The sequence below is a fragment of the Engystomops pustulosus genome, chromosome 1 (assembly GCF_040894005.1).
Source record: "Engystomops pustulosus chromosome 1, aEngPut4.maternal, whole genome shotgun sequence".
NCBI classification, from domain to species: domain Eukaryota; kingdom Metazoa; phylum Chordata; class Amphibia; order Anura; family Leptodactylidae; genus Engystomops; species Engystomops pustulosus.
In genome coordinates, this window is record NC_092411.1 from 223008939 (window position 1) to 223032963 (window position 24025).

Genomic DNA, 24025 nt, shown 5'->3' on the forward strand with positions numbered 1-24025 from the left:
CGGCTGGTGTACTCACTGCAGGCTGCAGGACGGGCGGCCGGTGCAATGAAGACGCTCGGGTGTCCAGTGAGGAGGAGGATGATGGAGTGACAGGTAGAAGCCGGGAGATCTCCAGCAATAATCCTCCTCCTGCTGCCGCTGCTCCGTGTCTGAGCTGGGGGAGGGGAGGAGGAGGAGGAGGAGGAGATGCTCCCTGGATGCTGGGGGTTATAGTGTGCACTGATAATCCCAGCATCTCTGCTGCCTGTACAGGAATCATGTCACCACATAGTACACAGAATGTCTCACATATCTAATGAGACCCAAGCATCTCTACCAGAACACATATTCTATACATGTAATATTATATTATGCCACCTACAGCTGTACAACTCACTGCTGTGCCTCATACCCCATACTATATATAGCCCCCCAGCAATCACTATATACAGCTCCCCCAGCAATCACTATATACAGCTCCCCCAGCATTCACTATATACAGGCCCAAATAAACACTATATACAGCCCCCCCATTAATCACTATATAAAGCCCCCCCCAGTAATGACTATATATAGCTCCCCCAGCGTTCACTATATACAGCCCCCCAGGAATCACTATATACAGCTCCCCAGCAATCACTATATACAGCCCCCAGTAATCACTATATAGAGCCCCCCAGTAATCAATATATACATCTCGATCCAGCAATCACTATATACAGCTCCCATTAATCACTCTATACAGCCCCCCCAGTAATCACTGTATACCGCTCCCCTAGCAATCACTATATACAGCTCCCCCAGCAATCACTATATACAGCTCCCCCAGCAATCACTATATACAGCTCCCCCAGCAATCACTATATACAGCACCTCCAGCAATTACTATATAGAGCCCGCAGTAATCACTATATACAGCTCGATCCAGCAATCATTATATACAGCCCCCCAGTAATAACTATATACAGTTCCCCAAGCAATCACTATATACAGCTCCGCAGCAATCAATATATACAGCTCCCCAGCAATCACTATATACAGCTCCCCAGCAATCATTAAATACAGCTCCCAGTAATCATTATATACAGCCCCCAGTAATCATTATATACAGCCCCCCTATAATAACCTTATCCAGCCCCCTATAACTATATGAAGCCCCCTAAAATAACTATATACAGCCCACTATAATTATATACACCCGCCCATAAGTATACACCCCCCGACCCATTATAACAATATAAACCCACGGCCATAATATAAAACTATTTACCGTCCTAGGTAAAATAATAAAATTGTACTCACCTTCATTCGCTGCACGCCGTCCTCATCTTCCCTCGTGTTGTCATGATACCACCGGAAGTGTATTATTCAGGTCTCATGCGACCGCCTGAATTGCCTACATTGGCGGGCAGCCGATTTCAAACATACTGTGGGCATTTCGGCGGGTCATGCAACAGCCTTTATCACCCACATTTGGTGGGGGCCCCTTTAAGGGCAAAGTGGTGGTATTGTCCGGTACTGACATTACCCCTCACTGTATACCACCCCGGATGCCCCCCCCCCCATTATTATGTTATTATTATGATGGGGATGTTATAATAATTACACCTTTCTGCTGGTGGCTGGGCTTTGGTTAGAGATATCGCACTACACATGAGGATGGTTGTCTTATAACCTGGATAGTTAGTCATTGATCACAGGACCGATCAGACACAGACAGAAGTTAGATCTAGCACCTCACAGATGACCTGTCTTCTCCTCTGGGCTCAGATATCCATGACACCACCTCCCCAACGTAACTTATATCTTCAGCACCATGCAGCACATCACAACACTTTGGCCTACATTTATTAAAGTGCTACAAAGAAGCAAACTGCTTGTACATGTATTCATAAAGTGTCTGCAAGAAAGAAAAAAGTTGCACTTAATGTGGCTGTTACTACTTAGCCAGAGTTTGTGAAACATTTATTACTGACATGTAGCATGAACAAAGTGCACCCCAAAAAATATTGGTGCCTACTTCCCGAACAGTACAGGGGTCGCCAGATTAATGAAGACTATGGGCCACTTTTAATTAATCTACTGCACTCTGCACTCTCCACAGGCAACTGCACCAGTTTTGATAAATGAGGGCTTATGTCCCTAAAAAAAAATACCATAGTGACTTATGTCACCAGGTTAACAATCTCCCACGCTGACTAGACAGCACTCCCCACATTTATCAAATATATGTCGCCACAATGAAACCATTATGTGCCCCTATACACATTAAAAATTACATTGCATTACATCCCTTAATAATTGACACTATATGCAAACTGTATAAGGCTACATTCACACGAACATATGGGAGACGTATATACGTCCCCCATACACTTCAATGGGGTCACGGGTACAGTGCCGTACCGCTCCATAGCCCGTAGAAAGATAGGACATGTCCTATCTTTCTACGTAATACGGTGCCTTGCACTGTATATTTCTTTGGAGGGGGGCGGGGGTGAGGTGCGCTCATCCCCTGCTCCTCTCCGCACGGCAGGCATACATCGTGTGAATGTAGCCTAATACTGTACCCTTACTGAATTATACACAGTGCTGCCAAATCAAAATGCTCCAAATGGCCCCAATTATTATACATATAATCCAGCTCTGCCTGTTTCCATTAATCCCTTCTCGCACCAGGATGTACTATTATGTCCTGGTGCTGCGGGGGGTGTATGGAGAGAAATCACGGGCTGAGCTCTCTCCATACACAGAGGGTGTCCGCTGCATAATACAGGTGACACCCACCTGTTTCTGCTGCGGTCAGTGCTGGCATCCATCCATGAAAGCCAATAAAAACTATATAAATTTGGTATCCCTGTGATCATATCAACCACAAAAATAAGGAGGAAGTGTCATTTGGAGCACAAACTGAAAGTAGTAAAAACAGAGTCCACAAGAAAATGACCCCAAATGTGTTTTTTTGTCAATTTCACCGCACTTGGAATTTTTTTCCAGTACATTTAATGGAATATTAAATGGTGCCACTAAAAAGTACAATTTGTGCCACAGATAACAAGCCCATATACATCTCTGTAAACATAAAAATATAAATGATATCGCTTTTGGAATGAGGGAGTAAAAAACAGAAACTAAAAAATGAAAAAGAGCTGAGTCCTGTAAGGGTTAAAAAACATGCGATCGGTAACAAGCATGTAAACAATGCAAAACAACAGGTGCTTGTTAGCGTTTGCATGCATTTCAAACAAATGTGATCAGGCTGAGCCCCGCATCAAAGCGTTTGCATTGAGTTTCTTAACACCACACCATGAATGAATGCATTATATGTATTCACAATAATTAATTAATTAGGTACACACCCATATATATATATATATATATATATATATATATATATATATATATATATATATATATATATATACACTCACCGGCCACTTTATTAGGTACACCATGCTAGTAACGGGTTGGACCCCCTTTTGCCTTCAGAACTGCCTCAATTCTTCGTGGCATAGATTCTACAAGGTGCTGGAAGCATTCCTCAGAGATTTTGGTCCATATTGACATGATGGCATCACACAGTTGCTGCAGATTTGTCGGCTGCACATCCATGATGCAAATCTCCCGTTCCACCACATCCCAAAGATGCTCTATTGGATTGAGATCTGGTGACTGTGGAGGCCATTTGAGTACAGTGAACTCATTGTCATGTTCAAGAAACCAGTCTGAGATGATTCCAGCTTTATGACATGGCGCATTATCCTGCTGAAAGTAGCATCAGATGTTGGGTACATTGTGGTCATAAAGGGATGGACATGGTCAGCAACAATACTCAGGTAGGCTGTGGCGTTGCAACAATGCTCAATTGGTACCAAGGGGTCCAAAGAGTGCCAAGAAAATATTCCCCACACCATGACACCACCACCACCAGCCTGAACCGTTGATACAAGGCAGGATGGATCCATGCTTTCATGTTGTTGACGCCAAATTCTGACCCTACCATCCGAATGTCGCAGCAGAAATCGAGACTCATCAGACCAGGCAACGTTTTTCCAATCTTCTACTGTCCAATTTCGATGAGCTTGTGCAAATTGTAGCCTCAGTTTCCTGTTCTTAGCTGAAAGGAGTGGCACCCGGTGTGGTCTTCTGCTGCTGTAGCCCATCTGCCTCAAAGTTCGACGTACTGTGCGTTCAGAGATGCTCTTCTGCCTACCTTGGTTGTAACGGGTGGCGATTTGTGTCACTGTTGCCTTTCTATCAGCTCGAACCAGTCTGCCCATTCTCCTCTGACCTCTGGCATCAACAAGGCATTTCCGCCCACAGAACTGCCGCTCACTGGATGTTTTTTCTTTTTCGGACCATTCTCTGTAAACCCTAGAGATGGTTGTGCATGAAAATCCCTGTAGATCAACAGTTTCTGAAATACTCAGACCAGCCCTTCTGGCACCAACAACCATGCCACGTTCAAAGGCACTCAAATCACCTTTCTTCCCCATACTGATGCTCGGTTTGAACTGCAGGAGATTGTCTTGACCATGTCTACATGCCTAAATGCACTGAGTTGCCGCCATGTGATTGGCTGATTAGAAATTAAGTGTTAACGAGCAGTTGGACAGGTGTACCTAATAAAGTGGCCGGTGAGTGTATATATAGATACAAAATCCGGAGCGGCACTGCTTAAAGCTGTGTATATGGGTGCCAGCCAACAGAGTCCTGGCCATCTGAAGTTTAAGTGGATTTATTCATACCACAACGCAGTTTTTCAGCCTCTATATATATAGTCATATGAAAAAGTTTGGGCACCCCTATTAATCTTAATCATATTTAGTTATCAAAATTTGGGTTTTTGCAACAGCTATTTCAGTTTGATATATCTAATAACTGATTGACACCGTAATATTTCAGGATTGAAATAAGCTTAATTGTACAGAAAATGTGCAATATGCATTAAAACTAAATTTGACAGGTGCAAAAGTATGGGCACCTCAACAGAAACATGACATTAATATTTAGTAAATCCTCCTTTTGCAAAAATTACAGCCTCTAGTCTCTTCCTGTAGCTTTTAATGAGTTCCTGGATGAAGATATTTTTGACCATTCCTCTTTAAAAAACCATTCCAGTTTAGTTAAGTTTGATGGCCGCTGAGCATGGACAGCCCGCTTCAAATCATCCCACAGATGTTCAAAGATATTCACGTCTGGGGACTGCGATGGCTATTCCAGAACATTGTAATTGTTCCTCTGCATGAATGCCTGGGTAGATTTGGAGCGGTGTTTTGGATCATTGTCTTGCTGAAATATCCATCCCCGGCGTAACTTCAACTTCGTCACGGATTCTTGAACATTATTCTCAAGAATCTGCTGATACTGAGAGAAATCCATGCGACCCTCAACTTTAACAAGATTACTGGTGCCGGCATTGGCCACACAGCCCCAAAGCATGATGGAACCTCCACCAAATTCTACAGTGGGCAGCAAGTGTTTTTCTTGGAATGCTGTGTATGTTTTCATATAAACATACCTCATGTCGAGCTCTAGTACGCCAGGCATCCATTCCTCCTACCAGCTATCTTTGAACTTCACCTCTTTTTGACCCTACTCTGCTTCCGTAGTATAGATAACGTGTATGAACAACAACAATCTAGTTAATACTACAGTTTATCCACTGATATCGACATACACTAGTGAGACTCTTTGGATCCTAGTAATAATCAATCTACATATGAACAGTACTATACCAACAAGGGTGTGTGCATATATGTTTATTATTTATTCATGAAGCTATCTGTACTATTTTTATTTTTAATCATATATTCATTCATCATTTTTTTTATCAATCTATTTATCCATATGCTTCTAAGAAAATGAACCATGGTTATTTGCATATAACCATAGATATACGTTTTAACATCATCACTGACCACATTCAATTAATTCTTCCAATCATTCTCTAGACATCTTTTGTCTTCTAATGTGAACTGTGATTTATACCTCCCATTACCAATCCGAAGGTGAGCAAAAAGAGCATGCTGCTGACGTGTTTCCGTCGGTAAGGGGGCGGTCATCCAGTTTCTGTAAATATATAAAGAACACCTACACAGTGGCTATAATTATAACTATATGTAACTATATATTTTTAATGTGTTTTTATACCAGATGAAGGCTCTGGTCCAGTACCAAAACGCATAGTTTGTAACAATCAAGCAACATTTTATCCCTAAAATTTGCACTGCCCGTGGAGGAGACCCACATAGGCGTCAGCTGCCCCCACCCCCAGCACTAGGCACACGCTGCTGACAGGCAGCCAGAAAATGTGAATTTTACGTATATAAACTACTAAAATGATTCAAAATGCTCACAAAGACATTTTTAAAATCATCATTAGCATAGGCTATTGGAACCTGCCAGCAGCTAAAAATAACTTTTCTGGTGACAGGTTCTCTTTAAGTAGATGAAGTGGTAGTAAATAAAAATGGAACCAACACATACCCAAAACATACTTTATTTAAGGCTTACAAGGCTCGCCCTGAGCTAAACATTTATTCAGATTGTTGGAATTGTATTATAAAGTGCAACAAAGTAGAAGAAAAAAAATCAGAATTAAACAAAACAAGTCATTCTAACATTCAGCTATTGTATATTACATAACAGTGTGGCAGAAACAGACACAATAGAGGTCAAGTAACAGGAAACAGAATTTGACACTTTTAGACATATGCCTGTTGCTAGGGTATACAATATATTCTTGGAACAGGAATGTCAATCTATAGCCCTTTAGCTGGTTGAAAACTACAACTCCCAGCATGTCGTAAAGGTTTAGGGACATATTGGGAGTTATAGTTCTGTAACAACTGGAAGAGCACAAGTTGGACATCGCTAAGATGTGAAGTTTATAGAGGATATTAACAATGGTTATGGAAGGCAGCTGTACCATTTTCCACTTAAACAGGTAATCCTGAGTCAGAACACAAAGTTCAGTCGGTCCCATAGACATAAAGGGAGGGGTGGACATGTACATGTACTCACAATGGACCAGTGGGTTCTAAGGATAATAAATGCAAAATAACTAAAAGAACCCTTATGAATTATAAACACCCATTGTCAATTAAAATGAAACTTTTCTACTAAGCAAGAAAAATGTTCCAAGGTGAAATACTGTATTAAAAATTTAAGTCGCTATCCCGGAGGTCTATAAACAAGATATTTCAGATCATTTGGCCTCGGCACCTTCTTTTTAATCTCCACTTGGTTAATGATAACCATTGATGGAGGGTGTTCACAATGAATTAGGAACCCTATTAATATAGGGAACTCCAGGACCATCATTCTTGAGATCCTCAAAGTCCCAGCAATTCATGTGTTAGTGATGGTGAACATTTTAGATGAATCTGAACATAGTCAGAAGATTTATGGTCACATCTAGGGGCTGCCAAAATTGTATACATCAGGACTGATAGAGACAGATTAGAATTATATCTGTGAAATGCTGTATTTCTGTTAATAACAGTGAATTAAATAGTGGGCAGCACGGTAGCTCCCAGGGTCAACATCTGCAAAGAGTTTGTATGTTTTCTCTGTGTTTGCCTGGGTTTCCTCCCACACTACAAAACATACCGGTAGATCGATTAGATTGTGAGCCCCTATGGGGACAGGGATCGATTTGGCAAGCCGTGTGCAGCGCTGCATAATCTCTGTGCGCTATACAAAGAAATTATTATTATTATTAATTAAAGAATGTGTTATTTTGGTATCCTGAGTATATTTAAGAATTTTGGGGTGCCTCTTTAAGGCATGGGGTACTCCTTTATGGCAAAGAAATCATCTATAGAGGCCGGTCTAGCTGTGCCACAAAATCAACAAGAGCAAAGTCTGCCAGTCCCTGAGCTACGGTTGGCACAGCTCTTGAATCAGCAGATGACATTTGTCAAAGGATTTCCAAAAGTGGAAAACAGCTTAGTATGTCAACAGGTTATGCTGCCTTAGACACTTTCATTTTTTCATATTTGTGTAAGTACATTAGTACACAACATATTGAGCCCAGAGGAATCCAGTGTTCAAAGTAAAGGAATTAAAATGACCAAGATAATAAAAATTAACCCAAGAAGACACAAAACTTGGTATAAAGTACAATGACAAAGAGGCACTACAGTCTGCCAGGCTGCATATTTCTTATTACAAAAGACCACTGTCAGTATACAACATGTACATATATCAGAAGAGACAAGGTCTGAATGCCAAAAAGTTATATACAACTATATAACCCATTCAAACCAATTGTGTAAACATTTTCTCAGGAATATTGATACAAGGCACAGCTTTATGAAGGCATTTTTCACAACAAGGCCTTGTTCACACAGTATAGGCATAGATTGCAAATAAAGGACGTTATTCCTTTTGTTGAGAGTTCTCTGCGTTTAGAGTAGAAAGATCTAAACTCTGCTGTGTCAACAAGGCCAAACACGGTTTAAAAAATGTTCAAATTACATAACATTGAAGTGAACTCGTCACCAGGAATGTCATTTTTAGCTGGTAACAGGTTCCAATAGCCTATGCTATGTTGATTTTAGAGATGCCAGCTTTGTCAGCATCTGACAGAATAATATTAGTAGTTTATAATAGTTTAATTTACACAACCTGGCTCCCTGCCAGCAACAAGTGGAGTGCCCCCGGAAGGGATGAGGATGTGCAGCTGCAGCCGGTGTCAGTCTTCTCTCCTCCACACTCACTTACCCCTACTCACTTCCTATGATGTGCATTAGGCAGGCACAGGAGTGAGGGGATGGAGTGCAGGAGAGGAAGAATACATAAGGCACACATAGCCTGCAGCTGCCCCTCTCAACCCTGGGACTCACCACATGCTGCTGTCAGGGAGCCAGTTAATGTAAATCAAACTACAGGGAGTCCCTGGGTTCCCTACAGTATAGGGTCCATAGGTTTGTTCTTAAGTTAAATTGAACTGTCTATATTAGAACTGTAGTTCCAAACTAATTTTTTTTGCCCCAGTGACAATTGGTTTCAAAACTATTTTGCTGTAACGGGACCAAGGTTTATCAATAAAGCTTCATTACAGACACCTTACAGCTGATCATTGCAGGCTGGGACTATAATAAAGCACCCAGAGAGCTTCACTAGAGTTATAGAGTTAATAGTGTTGCAGAGGGGTCTATCTTTAATTAGGGGTCGTCTGTAAGTTGTGTGTCTTTCAGTAGGGGACTGCCTATATTATATACTACTGAAATTATTCAAAATGCTGACAGGGGTTTTTTAAAAACAGCATAACACAGGCTATTGAAACCTGTCACCAGATAAAAATCGCATTCCTGATGACAGGTTTGCTTTAAAAGGGTAAATGCAGTGATGGTGCTCAGGGGCTCATGTAGTACAAGCCAGGACCTGAATTAGGTTGAATAAAGATTTCCGCTTATGCTTTCCATTTACAAGAGGTAGGTGTGTACTGCTGTCACGATGGTACATTTTATTACAGTTGTGAATTTGAGTGTGGCACATACATCCAGAATGGCTAGTTAGGAAGGGGTGACTATGGGTATTTCATAAAATTCCTTAAAAAGACAGTGGCCCACATTAATCAAAACTAGTGCAATCTGCATTATATGCAGTTTGCGTAAAGGGAGTGCAGGACGCAACAGATTCATGAAATATGTCCTACATGCACTTCTGTGGCAGAATGCACCATTGTTTTTCTGGTGAACTTTCCTCATGCTTTAGAATTGTGGTGCGGACAGTATTGTGGCACACGGTCCAATTATGCATCGGAGGCCGCTTTTCATGCACATTTTTTTCTGTCTAGTCAGACACAGTGCATCTATGACACAAAACTGGTGCAAAGGGTAGCGTTGCAATGGTTCAAAGATACCAATGATTGGATGAAGCAGGTCAGGTGGCCCCCTGGCCACGCCCTCACAGCTGCATAGGGGCACTTATGCAGGTCCTGTTAGCAGCATGGTCAGTTTTATTGGCGGACCTCACTCACCAATAATACACATGGGGCACAAGTTACAGAGCAGGTAAGCCAATACAATTTCTATAGAACAAGCCATGTTAAAAAATTGGGGAACAGCAAAAATCTTTTTTTTTTTCATGTATCCACCTTTTCTGATTATTTTTTAAATAACAAAAAAATATAACAATACTTATAGAGAACTATTCCACTGCCTACATTAAAAAATCAGACTCATTCAAAACACATATAACATGCGACTCCAAATCACTGATATGGAAAGCAAAGGGAAGGCTTGTCACTAGCATATCCCATAAAGCAGCATCACTACCGGAGCAGTATAACTAAGACACCTGATTTTTTTTTCTACATAGTACAAGTACCTTTAGCGTTAGCCTTCTGATTCCAGGGACATATACACAGTATTAGTGCACATTCACGTGTGGTATGGAGCTTATATGGCAGCTCCAGGAAAGTTCCTAGTGAGGGTCTAGTACCTTATTATTTATTCCAAATCTTTACAAGTTTATTAACAGGAACCTAGACCATTCAACATTACTAAGGTCCTTTGGTTACATCCATTGGTATATTCCTTAAGCTTTGTCAGCAAAAAATACCAATATTGAAATAAAAAGTAATTCAAACTATAAAACTATTTAAAAAGTTTTTTTTAACAAAAACAAACATAATATTAATTATAAATAAACTTTCTTCAGCATAAAAATAGAAGAACTCTATTGTGTTTTCTTCATCCTTTGGGTGAGGCAATAGTCTTCAGAGTATTATCTCTCTCCACCAGCAGAGGGCAGGCTTTCCTAGTGTCAGTCTTCATTGTTAAAGATAATAACTATTTTTTCAACTTGATGAATATCTGAAATAAAAAGTGTAGTATACATGAATTCATGCTAGCAACACTCTTAAACAGCTAAAACCTATATAAGAATCTAATTTTTCTATTTCAATTATATAATCTTTCATCAAGGTCCATTTCATTCATAGCCCATCAATCACAATGACTTAAAGGGGTTGTACACTTTCAGCAAATAATTGTTATGGTTTGTGTTAGGAAGTGTTATACAATTAGGACACGCAAGGATGGACACACAAGCTATAATAATGGCTTGTGCACCTGCATTTCCATCACGGGAGCAGGGGCAGATTTCTATCCAGTGCAAGTAGAAGCTTTATACCGCAGGACAGCAAACAGAGATCTAGGAAAACTGTAAGGAACTGATACAGAAAGAATATTGGAAAGTTGTATAACTTTTCCTTACACACACTATATCAATTATTTGCTGAAAGTGGACAACCCCTTTAATCACTTACAGACATGTGGCTTATCTATACATCACACGTCGGCTCCCGCTGCATGAAGAGGGCTCACGGGCTGAGCCCTCTCAATACAAGGTGGGCCTTTGCTGCAGCAAACACCCACCTCTAACACCTTCGTTCGGTGCTGGCAACAATTGCGGGTGTTAACCTTGGAAATCCGTGGTGGCAGATTCAATCGCCACACCCTGTGAAGTCATTGGGAAGTGATGATCGGTTACCATGACAGCCTTGGGTCTCACATTGTTTGTGTAAAATCCCCATATACTGCCATACTGTAGAACCCTAGAAGAGGTTTTAATTTTTGTAAGCCCCAAAAAGTCACAAATGCGGGTTTTCACAAATTTCACTGCATTTGTATTTTTTTTCCTGCTTCCTAGTACACGGCATGAAGGGAAATCCAGTGGATAGGGCCTAACTTTTGTCCATGGGAAAACCCCTTTAACAGATGGGTTATAAAAATGCTTCATGTCTGCAACCTTCAATTGACTTCTGTGGAAATCTCATGTCTGCCTGTAGAGGTTGTTTAACCAATGTGAAGTCTCTGGCACCACCTGTCACACATATCTATACATGTGACTTTTATTATCTACAGCTACAAACAATGCTCATGTTGTTGCTAAGTAAAAGTATCAGAAAGTAATCATTAACCCGATTAATTTCCTATATCACCGTATGACTCCATAAAACATTTAGTTGGGTCTGACATGTGCCAAATCTTTCAGTTTCCTAAAAACCCACATAAAAATTAGATGATATGTTGAAGATCATATGAGGCAGGCAGATTTGTAGGACACGGAAGAAGATCATCGTTGGCTCATTTGTGCTGTAAACGGAAAGATGGTTACACCATTTCAACACAGAACAAAAAACCACATCTGACGCATATCTGTTATGATCAGTAACAGAGATTCTGCAATACTTTTATATACTTTTCTATCTGATCTATACAGATGTTGTTCAGTATATATCAAATACAATACATCTAAAAGCATGTTCTAATACCTGACATAAAGAATGGGAGGCCACAAGTCAGAGCAGGAACAGAAAGGTGAAAGAATGCTTTTGAACACTCCTTGGCATTCTGTATTTCTATGTTTGTTTTGCATGCTCAATTGTAGACTTGTAAAGAATTAACTTGCTATAAGGAAGCATACAGCAGTGTTCTCACCTCACTTAGCAGGGCCCAGACAGGGGACTCGGTCATAATCTTAAGGCGAATGGCCTTGATCTTCCCTAGAGAGCTGCTGATTTCCCCTTCAGCGATACCATTCTGAAATGCGCCTATACAAAAAAATAAATAAATCAGGAAACGTACAAAACACTTATCAAAGCCACAACAATAGCCTGAGAAATAACACACAGTCTAATATTCATCATGTTAGAAAAGGAACACCGGGGAAGGTGCACATCCGTGCATACAAGATGTACAGTATAAGGCAATATCTGGAATCGTCTGCTGAACATCACTTGTTACAATATAACAAAAGGATATGTTACAGCTTACAATGGTAGACAGACACATCAGGGTTTACAGGACCCTCACAACCTGTGCAGGTAAGGGAGGGGGAGCTCATCATTACAGAATAGATGCATGAGCCCTGAAACTAATAATTATCCAAATAATATTCTACATTCCTTCAAATTGTATACTAACTCCTCTGGAGGACATTCCTGGCAGAGGGGGCCTGCTGATGAAATCATTCACAGCACTAGTGATGCCTGCGAACCTCGCTTAAACCCTCACTGTTAGGCTAGGAACTGTATGGCATTTTTTAGTATCGCCCCCATTAAATGCTCCCTCTTCAGCCCTTGTTAACAGTGCAGCGTGGAATGGAAGTCCAGTACTGGGTTACCACTTCTTACATGGTAAAGCCTAATTCACATGGGTCGCAAGCGTGACTGGGCCCCTCTGTCAGCAGGACACTGATCCGGATGTACGTAGTGGCTGAGCGGGGAGTAATAAACTCACTGTTCTGCCACTGAACACACAGCCGACAGGACTGGTGTGATCTGTGGGAGGGGGGGGGGGCAGAGGGGATGGTGAGCTGATCATGTGTGGGGGGCTGAGGAGATTGGGAGCTGAAGATGTGTGGGGGGTGAAGGGATGGGGAGCTGTTGGTGTGGGGGGGGGGCTGAGATGATGGGGAGCTGATGGTGTGGGGGGCGCTGAGGGGATATGGAGCGGATGGTGTGGAGGGGGGGCTGAAAATAATAGTGGTAGGAGGGCACTAATGAAAAGTGGGAGCAAATGAATTGGTGCTAAATTTAAAAGATAGTGGGACACTTAAGTTCCAAGATGGCAGAGGGTGTACTCGCCTTATGAGGCAGGGGTTAACTAAATTTTGCCCGGGGCCCAGTGGACTCTAGTTACGCCACTGCATGGCGGTGTGCTTGCCTGGATCAAATCTTGGGCATAGCATAGACCAGGTGGTGAAGGGAGGGGGAGAGAGAAGGGTGGATTATATGGAGGGAGCACACTTTACTCATAAGGGGGCACCAGCAATGTCTGTGAGCTGACTGTCTCTGGGACTGATGCACTGCGGGCACTGGTTCTATTATAGAGCGTATAACCATCCTCACTCAAATTCTGGGTGCCATAGACTTCCGTACACAGTATACAACTGCTGCCAGCGGTTTTATGTACTCATAACATAATTCACCATAGGTTTTACCTATTTGTACGAATCCATCTTCGTCTATTTGTACATCATGGACTTTCTAAGAAATACAAAAGACACAAATAAGTGTAAATTGGCACAACTGTTTCCCAAATGAATAACAATTCTTTTGTTATTGTAGCAAAGCAGTGGTTAGCAATGTCTGTGTTCTCATGCAATAACAGAACTACAAGTCCAGGAAGTCCTGTCAGCTCTGACATTCTGGATCATGTGGTGTCACCACCCCAGGAGAACCACAGTTTGCTTAATGAGAACTCCAGAGAACAGGGTTAAGAAAACACTTTCCGGGCACAATATGTACTGCACAGTGGCTAAATATTCTGCCAATGTCTGATTAATAAGACTGGAGAAATCAAGACATAAGACACAGAGAAATCTTTTGTCAGTTTTATTATTTTAATTAAAAAAAAGTGTGGTTCATTTTCAAGTGTTATTCTTTCAGCATGTATAGACACTCCATCCAAACCAATGTATTATTCATATAGGGCAAAATTGTAATAATGGTGCAGGTTAACCAATGCCGCCTTATAGGGCCGTTCTAAGCATCAGGCAAGGCAGGCAATAACCCAAGATGCTAGTGTGAAGGGGGGCGCTGAGGAGCACATCACAGCACCCACTATCCTTTCTGCATATTGCTATGCTGAACTATATGTGTATCCTCTGGACACCAATATAGTTGAGCCTGTTAACAGAAGAAAGAAAGTAAGACCTGGCTGATGGCAGGGCTGAGCTGATGCAGACAGAGTAGACAGAGGAACAGAGAGTAGGTGGGAATATAGACCCAACACAATAAGGTCTACAGAGATCCAGCAGGGCACAAGAGGGTATACAGAGATCCAGCAGAGCACAAGAGGCTATACAGAGATCCAGCACAGCACAAGAGGCTATACAGAGATCCAGCACAGCACAAGAGGGTATACAGAGATCCAGCACAGCACAAGAGGGTATACAGAAATCCAGCACAGCACAAGAGGATATACAGAAATCCAGCACAGCACAAGAGGATATACAGAGATCCAGCAGAGCACAAGAGGGTATACAGAAATCCAGCACAGCACAAGAGGATATACAGAGATCCAGCAGAGCACAAGTGGGTATACAGAGATCCTGCACAGCACAAAAGGGTATACAGAGATCCTGCACAGCACAAGAGGGTATACAGAGATCCAGCAGAGCACCAGAGGTTATACAGAGATTCTACACAGCACAAAAGGGTATATAGAGATTCTGCACAGCACGAGAGGTTACAGCAGCTAAGGTGTGCATTATGAGGTCCTGTTGCGATGTGTTTTGCAGCAGCTGTGAGTGTAATATGATGTTCTATAGGAGCTGTAAATAATATTTGGTGGTTCACCCTATATTTGAGGTTCACCCTGTTGGACAAAGACCTAGAAACTGCCATGCCACATAACAACAAAGTTATACTAATAAAACTGGTGAAACTTTAGACATTTTTATCTACATTTTTACCACCTTTTGGCTGGCTTTGTATACGCCAACAAACTTTGGGCATATGTTGAAGAGGTTGTCTGGGTACTACAGATTTTCCCTTACCCCTAACTTTCTGATTGGTGGTTATCCCAGTGGTTAGACCCCCACTGATCAAGGGAACAGGGGTTCATTTTACCACATGAAATGGAGTGATACAGCAGACAAGCACTGATGCTCCATTTACTGTCTATGGCAATGATGGAAGTACCAGAGTCTCTTGCTCTACTCTCTCTGTAAGCGCCACAGAGATGAATAGAGAGGAATTAGCATGAGTGACCAGCTTTTCTATTCATTTGGTGGTACAATAAACTTCTGTTCTCTTACTGTAATGTACATGAACTGCAATGGAGAAAGTTTCTGTAACACACATTACACATTGCACATTATTGCACTGCGTATCCCTGTGCCATGCACCAACCTTATTAGGCAATTCAGTAGGCAACAAAAGGCAAACACCATATTATGGAAAATCTTTATTCTGGTTTGGATACAAGCCTGGTTTATTTTTTACCCTACCTAACTGTGTAATATACAATCAAATACTACTGACCTCTGCAGGTAAAACCTGTACGGTGGTGTTAAAAAGCTTATCACCTGGGTGCTCAATGTTTCCACTCCTGAACAGGTATCTACAAAATAAATAAATAAAAATTAAGCTCTTTATAGACACTGTACACTGGACACACACAGGATACAAAGAGGTGTTAGCTTTAAATAACCATAAAAAGTGATTTTTATTCCTTCCAATTTTATTTCCTTCCAGCGAAACTTTGACACTTTAATCTTTATTGTTCTCCACTGCAAATAAAGCCATATGTGGTCTATACAGGAAGCACTTACCTACACAATTACACAGGAGACAGACACAGAAGATATGCAGCAGCTAATCCTACATAGCCCAGCTCACTTACCGTATATACTCGAGTATAAGCCGACCCGAGTATAAGCCGAGACCCCTAATTTCAACACAAAAAACTGGGAAAACCTATTGACTCGAGTATAAGCAGAGGGTGGGAAATCATTGGTTACAGCCTCCCAGTATATAGTCTGCCAGCCCCTGTAGCATACAGCCTACCCAACCCCTGTAGCATGCAGCCTGCCCAGCCCCTGTAGTAGGAAAAAAAAATAACACTGTTCTCATCTTTCCAATGTCACCCATAGGTCCTCTTCTGTCTGAGACTGTCTCAGACAGAAGAGGACCTATGGGTGACGTCAGAAAGGTGAGTTTTGTCTTTGCTTTTAGTTGACTCGAGTATAAGCCGAGTTAGGGTTTTTGAGCACAAATTTTGTGCTGAAAAACTAGGCTTATACTCGAGTATATAAGGTAGTAATGTGAATGCCATAAAAGCAAATTATTATATTACAAAGGTTGATTTCTGCAGCAAGATAGGACATTTCATAAATCCTATTTACTACCATACTACTGTAATACGCTTAATGGTGAGGTACCATGACAGTCCTGGAACTGGAGTCATATTTTTCACAAGGACAAGTGGTCCAGGTGAAAAGTAATGTAGTGTGTATGGCCCAACAATAGTCTACAAACTCCCACAGGAAAAAAATATCTGACCCTACAACATGGAGAATGGGAATCAGATGGGTCACTGTAGGTTTTCTCTTAAGAAAACATTTAGTTCTAGTTTTAATGTTAAGCATACAACTGAAAACAATCCACTTTATAATAGATCAGAAGTTGGATGTGGGTTTCCTGTACAAAACCTCTAAAAGATGGCTTCAATTCTCAGCAGCAAGAGATAAAGCCAAGTGTAAAATAAAATTGTATTAATTTTAAGTCATTGTATCATAGTTTAAAAGATATTGTTACTGGGCATTTTGACCTACATACATCCATTTCATTGTACATAGTTTATGATTAGGTTTCGGGCAGAATACTGGATACAGAGAGGGGCAAGTGCTTGGGCAAAATCTTCTCATAGGTCAAACACTGTACTTCCCCCTTTCTATTCTAGACAGAATTACATTACATTTTGGTTATGTCCATATAACTATAAATATATACCTTATATACTCGAGTATAAGCCTAGTTTTTCAGCACAAAATTTGTGCTCAAAAACCCTAACTCGGCTTATACTCGAGTCAACTAAAAGCAAAGACAAAACTCACCTTTCTGATGTCACCCATAGGTCCTCTTCTGTCTGAGACAGTCTCAGACAGAAGAGGACCTATGGGTGACATTGGAAAGATGAGAACAGTGTTATTTTTTTTCCTACTACAGGGGCTGGGCAGGCTGCATGCTACAGGGGTTGGGTAGGCTGTATGCTACAGGGGCTGGCAGACTATATACTGGGAGGCTGTAACCAATGATTTCCCACCCTCTGCTTATACTCGAGTCAATAGGTTTTCCCAGTTTTTTGTGTTGAAATTAGGGGTCTCGGTTTATACTCGGGTCGGCTTATACTCGAGTATATACGGTACATATATTTTCTGTTCACTAGGCTGTCTCCTAAAAAGGATTGTAAAGGAGTAGGTATTGTATTGCTTTCTGGTTGTTTTCTTTAACAGATGTTATGTTCTTGTACCCAATGTAACACAAGAACCATCATACAAATTGGAGATATTCCTTTTCAAGTCCATGGTGTCCCGTATGTCTACATTGTAGTGTCATTAGTGGACAGCCCACAGTGCATGACTGCGGCAAGTGTAATAGAGCCAACTCTTTGTGGCTAAATGTGCCATTAAGTATCTACATCTCCACAGTTCGTGGTTTTTTTTCAAAATGTAAGCGTATTATGACTCTTTCTTGAATATAGGACCCTTATAATGCTGTAACAAAAGTATTTTAGGACATGATTATCAATATGTATAACTGAACCAAAGGCAAAACTACAATGAAAGGAGTTCCTGAGATTAGATCTACAAAAGAAATTCTATGTTATTTTGTATGATAAAACCATGATGTATCCCATATTGCTACACAGAAAGCACAAGGAGAATTGCCCCATGACATTTCTTATCGCCAGTGTTTGTACAAGAGAGCTTAAAACTTACCCGTTCAGCTGTAAAGGTTCTTCAAACTCAAACAAGATGTAATCCCCAGCCACAGGAGAGAAGGACCAGAAACACTCCTCTCCCATGTACGCTTTCTCCAGGCTGTAATGCTGGTAGATCTTCAGGCTGGTGCTGAGTTTAGCAGCAGGATTCGGATGAGGCTTGTGTAAAGCTTTCTTGTCAAAATCTTTATCCTATCAGTTGAGAAACATGCAGTGCAGTTTAATAAATGGTAGGAAACTAAACAGGACAATACATAGCACACTGATCCTCCCGCTATATAATATGCTGGGAAACACATGCACTTTGTAAATAAGAACATGGATTTTATTTTTTTTATCATAATCTTAAAAAGACAAAACGCCTGTTCTGATTTGCAAGGTTTCCCCAATGTATTTGCAATCCTTAATTATTATTATAGTATAGAGCAGTGATGGCAAACCTTTTAGACGCGGAGTGCCAAAACTACAACCAAAACTCACATTTTTTTCGCAAAGTGCCAATGCGACAATTTAAGCAGTAACTTATTATTCCCTGCTCTTTCACAGGTATAAATTGTATAGGCACCTGAGGACACCAATACAGTAAAAATAAGGAGAAGAAGTTTGGATCATCATTGTAGCTCCCTTCTGGGGTCCTGGACTGCCTGGAACTGCAAGAAGCCTTGAGTCCTGTCTGGCAAACTGTACCCTGGGGTGATGGCGCGGGTGCCCATAGAGAGGGGCATGAGTGCCACCACTGGCACCAGTGCCATAGGTTCGCCACCACTGGTATAGAGTGTATATGAGTTGGTCATACAAGTTGGGTGGGGCATTATTGGGTTATTAAACACTACACGGATTAGCCAGTTATATGTAATGTTACAGAGCAGGGCAGCCGACGGGGGGTAAACTTGGACTATCGTTGTAGTATCTCGCCATGGTCCCCCTGTACAGGAAGAAACATGGGGCCAGCAGGAGCTCTAAGATAATCAGCCCCTTTCCACATGTTCTACATCTTCCTATAGTCCCAAGCAATCAAGAATGTATTGCTTTACAATAGCATTGAGAACAGAATTCTTGAGTTGCCTGCAAATGCAGGATGATTCTTTGAGTCCTGTCTGGTAAACTCTCTGCTGTGTGGATGGCTTGGGTGCCCACAAAGAGGGCTCTGAGTGCCACCACTGGCACCCGTGCCATAGGTTCGCCACCACTGCAATAGTGAACATAAATGCAAAATAAATATACCTTTAGATTCTGTATTTTTCCAGCCAATGAGGAATGTGTCCCAACATGCTGGAATAAAGATGGGCGATACCGAATGCGTAAGTTGGACTTCTGTCGGTCACAGTGTTTCTGGAAAGAATGGCAAATGTGACACTTGGTACTTTATGAGATGTTCAGTGCATTTTTTATACGTACAATTGTCTCCAATTCTCATCTTATTCAAGCCTAACCTAATTCAAACCAGGCAGCAAAATGTATCACTTATTTTTCTTATTATATTTTCTTTCCATGGTTATGGGGGATGTCTTTTTGCTCAAGCTATATTAGCATCAGTTAGTATTATATTTTACAGCAGTCTCATTAGGTCCATAGCACAATTTAAATAATAATTAGTCCCTGACAAACCATTTAAAGAGGTTTTTTCTTCAATGATATTTGTCCCGAATTCACAGGGCACAAATATCCAATCAATTACACACCAGTTTCCATATAAAACTATAGCCTTAAAGGGGACTCGTCACCCAAATAATCCCTCTAGAAGCTGCTTACTAAAGTAAAACATATCGGAACATACTGATAAAGCTAGCAAACTGTCTGTATGAGGAAACTGGAAAACACTAACAGCTTATGCTCATCGAAGGCCGGGGATGGATGCTATTCAGTTACTTTTGTCCCCCACAACCTGTAATGGTCTCTGTTGAGCTCATGCAGTTTAATCCAACAAGAACTACAGGCAGTCCCCTGTTGAATTTGTATGTAAGTCGAAACTGTATATTTTACAATGTATATGTAGATCCAGACAAAAAAAAGAAAAATTGGCCCCAGTGATAATTGGAGTTTAAACATTTTTTGCTATAATGGGACCAAGGATTATCAATAAAACTTTATTACAGACACTTTACTGCTGATTATTGCAACCTAGGACTAAAGTAAAGCATTCAGAAAGCTTCACCAGCGGTCAGAGGGGTCTGTCTGTAACTATGGGTTGTCTAAGTCGCGTGTCCTTAAGTAGGGGACCACCTGTATTAGTGCTCTTGCACATGAACGGGGGAAGCCCGTGTAAATGGGCCTAATGGTGTCCCGATACCATGTGAAACACAGTGCAGTGGACAGGAACTCCTGTATTATAATGCAAGGAAGTCCCGTCTGCATTATATTTCTATATATCTTGTCCGTGGGACGTGTACCCAAGCTGCACATTTTGTGTGCAAGAGCCTTAACTTTTATATACTTTTGATAAATCAGCCCCAGTCTGCTTTTCTTACACCATACTTTTATGTTTTGTACCCAGGAATATGGGAGAAAAAAATAGAAGCAAACACTCACTGCATCTTTTTCAGGGTTGCACACTTTCACCCAGAGATAATGATCAAGGAGCCAGTCAATGGGTTTATCTTTGTAGAACATCAAAAAGAATTCAGCAATATGTGGTAGGTCTTTACACTTAAACAACTTTCCTAAAAGAAAAAGAAAATATCTTTTAAACCTATAATGAATAACTCATGATTTTTCAAAACAAATGATTTCATGTACAATACAAATGAATTGAAGTTGTTAAAAATGTTAAGCGAGCTTCATACAAAATGAAGAGTGCTCTGTGGAAATAACTAAGTTGCGCCACTCTCACTAGACTCAAATATCAGAGATAAAATGGAGCCGATCTCATTACACAGAAATAAACCTTTGCACTGTCAAGTCTCCGTTACGTAACTGATGCATCTGTATGGGAATGAACATGCATCAGCTCGTCTGGTAGTAACATACAAAGTCCTTCTCGTGTGTTTATCTAATCAGAAATAATGACAGATTATAGAATAAGTTATAGAAACAATATATCACATGACCCTAATATCAGAGGGAAGGAAGATCTGATCACACAAGTTGTATCCCAGGCTATTTATGGGCTCTGCAATCAGACATCGCTGCAGAGGACTTTGTATCTGTCTATTTACATACCATATAAAACAGGGTTTCTTTACTCTTGTAAAGACTGAAGTGTTTCAAAAGCTGTGCTGTTTATTTGATCGGTATTGATGGGTTCATATCCTTGACACTATAAATCTATTTAGGCCAGATAAGAGCAAAACACTACTCCCTCTCTGGTCTTAGTAAAGCCAGGTCTCCAATTCTTTAAGACAACTGGTACACAGCAACATGATTTTTTATGCGGTAGCCACTTTTGGGAAAATTTGTGACAATGGGGCAGATTTATCAAGTGTCTGAAAGTCAGAATATTTCCAATTGCTCATGGCAACCAATCACAGCTCCTCTTTAAAATATTCATGAGCACTGGTCAAATGAAAGCTGAGCTGTGATTGGTTGCCATGGGCAACTGGAAATATTCTGACTTTCAGACTGCTTGATAAATCTGCCCCAATGTGTTGAAGGGTCAGATTCAAGTGAGATTTGTCAGAAGAAATCAAATTTGATTTCAAAAATCAAAAATAACTTTTATTTATAAAAGAATAGAGATTTTATAGGTAAAGTTTATTAAACTTCTTTTAAATGACCTTTTTATATACTGACAAAATGAACATATTTTAGATTAAATACAGGTCTTATCATGGACAAATAACAGCACGTAATAATAGCACAGATAAAGGACCGATGTTATTCTAAACGGCATAATAAGAGGCAGAAAAACAATCCCAACTGCAAATCTCATCACTGAGATAACATCAAAACATTGGCTTAAAAACACAACTTGAACAATGCAAAAACTTTATGTCCTTGAGTTCTGCAGGAAAACATACTACCAAAAAAAAGTGAAACCTGTGTGCATGGCACTGTGCCTATATACATAGATCTTAATAGAACTACGCAATGACAAAAGCCAAGCTTTGCCCTGTAAGTCCGAAAGTGATTGAGTTACAGAAAAATACACTACTACTCAGTCTCTAATCAATACTAATGGAAAATCCAATATGTTTTTATGTTCTGTGGTAGAAATAATACAAAAAGAATGTCACAACACTTAAAGGGAACATGTCACCGCTGTTTGAAAAAATTATGGGCAGGTTCCCATAGAGCCCTTAAAGCATAAGGGCAACCTTTCTTCAGCTAATAAAATCGCTGTGCAGAAAAGGTTACCAGGCAGAGAGTCTATAGAGTCGAGTCCCGTGGATTGCTCACACCTCCTTTCCCTACATCACCCGGCTGTCGGCTGAATTATAACACAAATATCTTATATAATAATATGTGTTATAATGTGTTATATGTGTTATAATTCAGCCGACAGCCGGATGACGTAGGGAAAGGAGGTGTGAGCAATCCGCGGGACTCGCACGTATGTATCCGCCCACTTCGACTCGCTAGATTCTCTACCTGGTAACCTTTTCTGCGCAGTGATTTTATTAGCTGAAGAAAGGTTGCCCTTAAGCTGCGGGCAGGTTTCCATAGAGCCCTTATAGAATAAATTTTTTCAAACAGCGGTGACAGGTTCCCTTTAAATGAATGCAAATAAAATGATGCAGGTTATCCGAAAATTTCCGATTTGCGCCGATTTTCCCTGAATGGCCCCGGTATTTTGGCGCAACAAGAAAAAGTGTTGCTTGACACTCGCTTACTTGCACCCACGATAGGACGGTGAACTTCAGTGAAATCCGATAAACTTCAGCACAGCAGCGACACCTAGTGGACGTCGGAGGAACTACCTTCGTGAATCCCGGCAGAACCCGAATCCTCCACAGAGAACGCGCCGCTGGATCGCGAATGGGCCGGGTAAGTAAATATGCCCCATTATGCAAAAGGAGGACAAAAAAATAAAAACGATACTCATATTTAAGGGAACTTGTCAGCAGGTATCCCCCACTAAACTACTACTCCCCTCAGGCAGGAATCAACCACTTTTACATGACATCTCACCCATCTACCTACAAAAAATCTTCCACAAAGTCTGGCAAATATGACTTTTCTCACCTCATTTTCACCTGAGATGAGAAATGTTTACTGGTTGTAGGTACAGTGTAACTTCAGAAGCGCCTATCTTTGGTTCTGTTGCACTGCTTCTACTGGTGTCATATTAACCCCTTAAGGACGCAGCCATTTTGCAGGTTAAGGCTCAGCCCGATTTTTTGGATTCTGACCTGCGTCGCTTTATATGGTTATAACTTTTGAACACTGTTACTTATCAAAACGATTCTGAGATTGTTTTTTCCCCACATGTTGTACTTCATTTTAGTGGTAAATTTTGGCTGATAAGTTTTGCGTTTATTTACAAAAAAAAAGAAAATATGATACATTTTTTGAAAAATTTGCCATTTTCGAAATTCAAAATCATTGCGTTTCCAGGCAGATAGATTTAACACCTAAATAAATTGCAGAATAACATTTCCCATGTGTCTACTTTACATTTTCATAATTTTTGATATGTC

General features: G+C 40.8%; 2 protein-coding genes across 2 annotated transcripts in view; both read right to left on the reverse strand.

Annotated features, from left to right (window-relative positions):
- Positions 1 to 173, reverse strand: part of CLGN (calmegin) — a 39035-nt gene extending 38862 nt beyond the window's left edge. Inside the window, exon 1 of the mRNA XM_072119448.1 lies at positions 17 to 173. The gene's annotated coding sequence lies outside the window, so the exon portion shown is untranslated. The remainder of the gene's footprint in view (positions 1 to 16) is intronic.
- A 6290-nt stretch (positions 174 to 6463) lies between these two features.
- Positions 6464 to 24025, reverse strand: part of MGAT4D (MGAT4 family member D) — an 86213-nt gene continuing 68651 nt past the window's right edge. The window contains exons 9-15 of the mRNA XM_072119631.1: positions 20979 to 21109; positions 19674 to 19781; positions 18448 to 18641; positions 15989 to 16067; positions 13942 to 13987; positions 12438 to 12550; positions 6464 to 10808 (exon numbers count right to left, since the gene is read on the reverse strand). Of these exons, the coding sequence (XP_071975732.1) occupies positions 10785 to 10808; positions 12438 to 12550; positions 13942 to 13987; positions 15989 to 16067; positions 18448 to 18641; positions 19674 to 19781; positions 20979 to 21109 (695 nt within the window). The 3' untranslated portion in view covers positions 6464 to 10784. The remainder of the gene's footprint in view (positions 10809 to 12437; positions 12551 to 13941; positions 13988 to 15988; positions 16068 to 18447; positions 18642 to 19673; positions 19782 to 20978; positions 21110 to 24025) is intronic.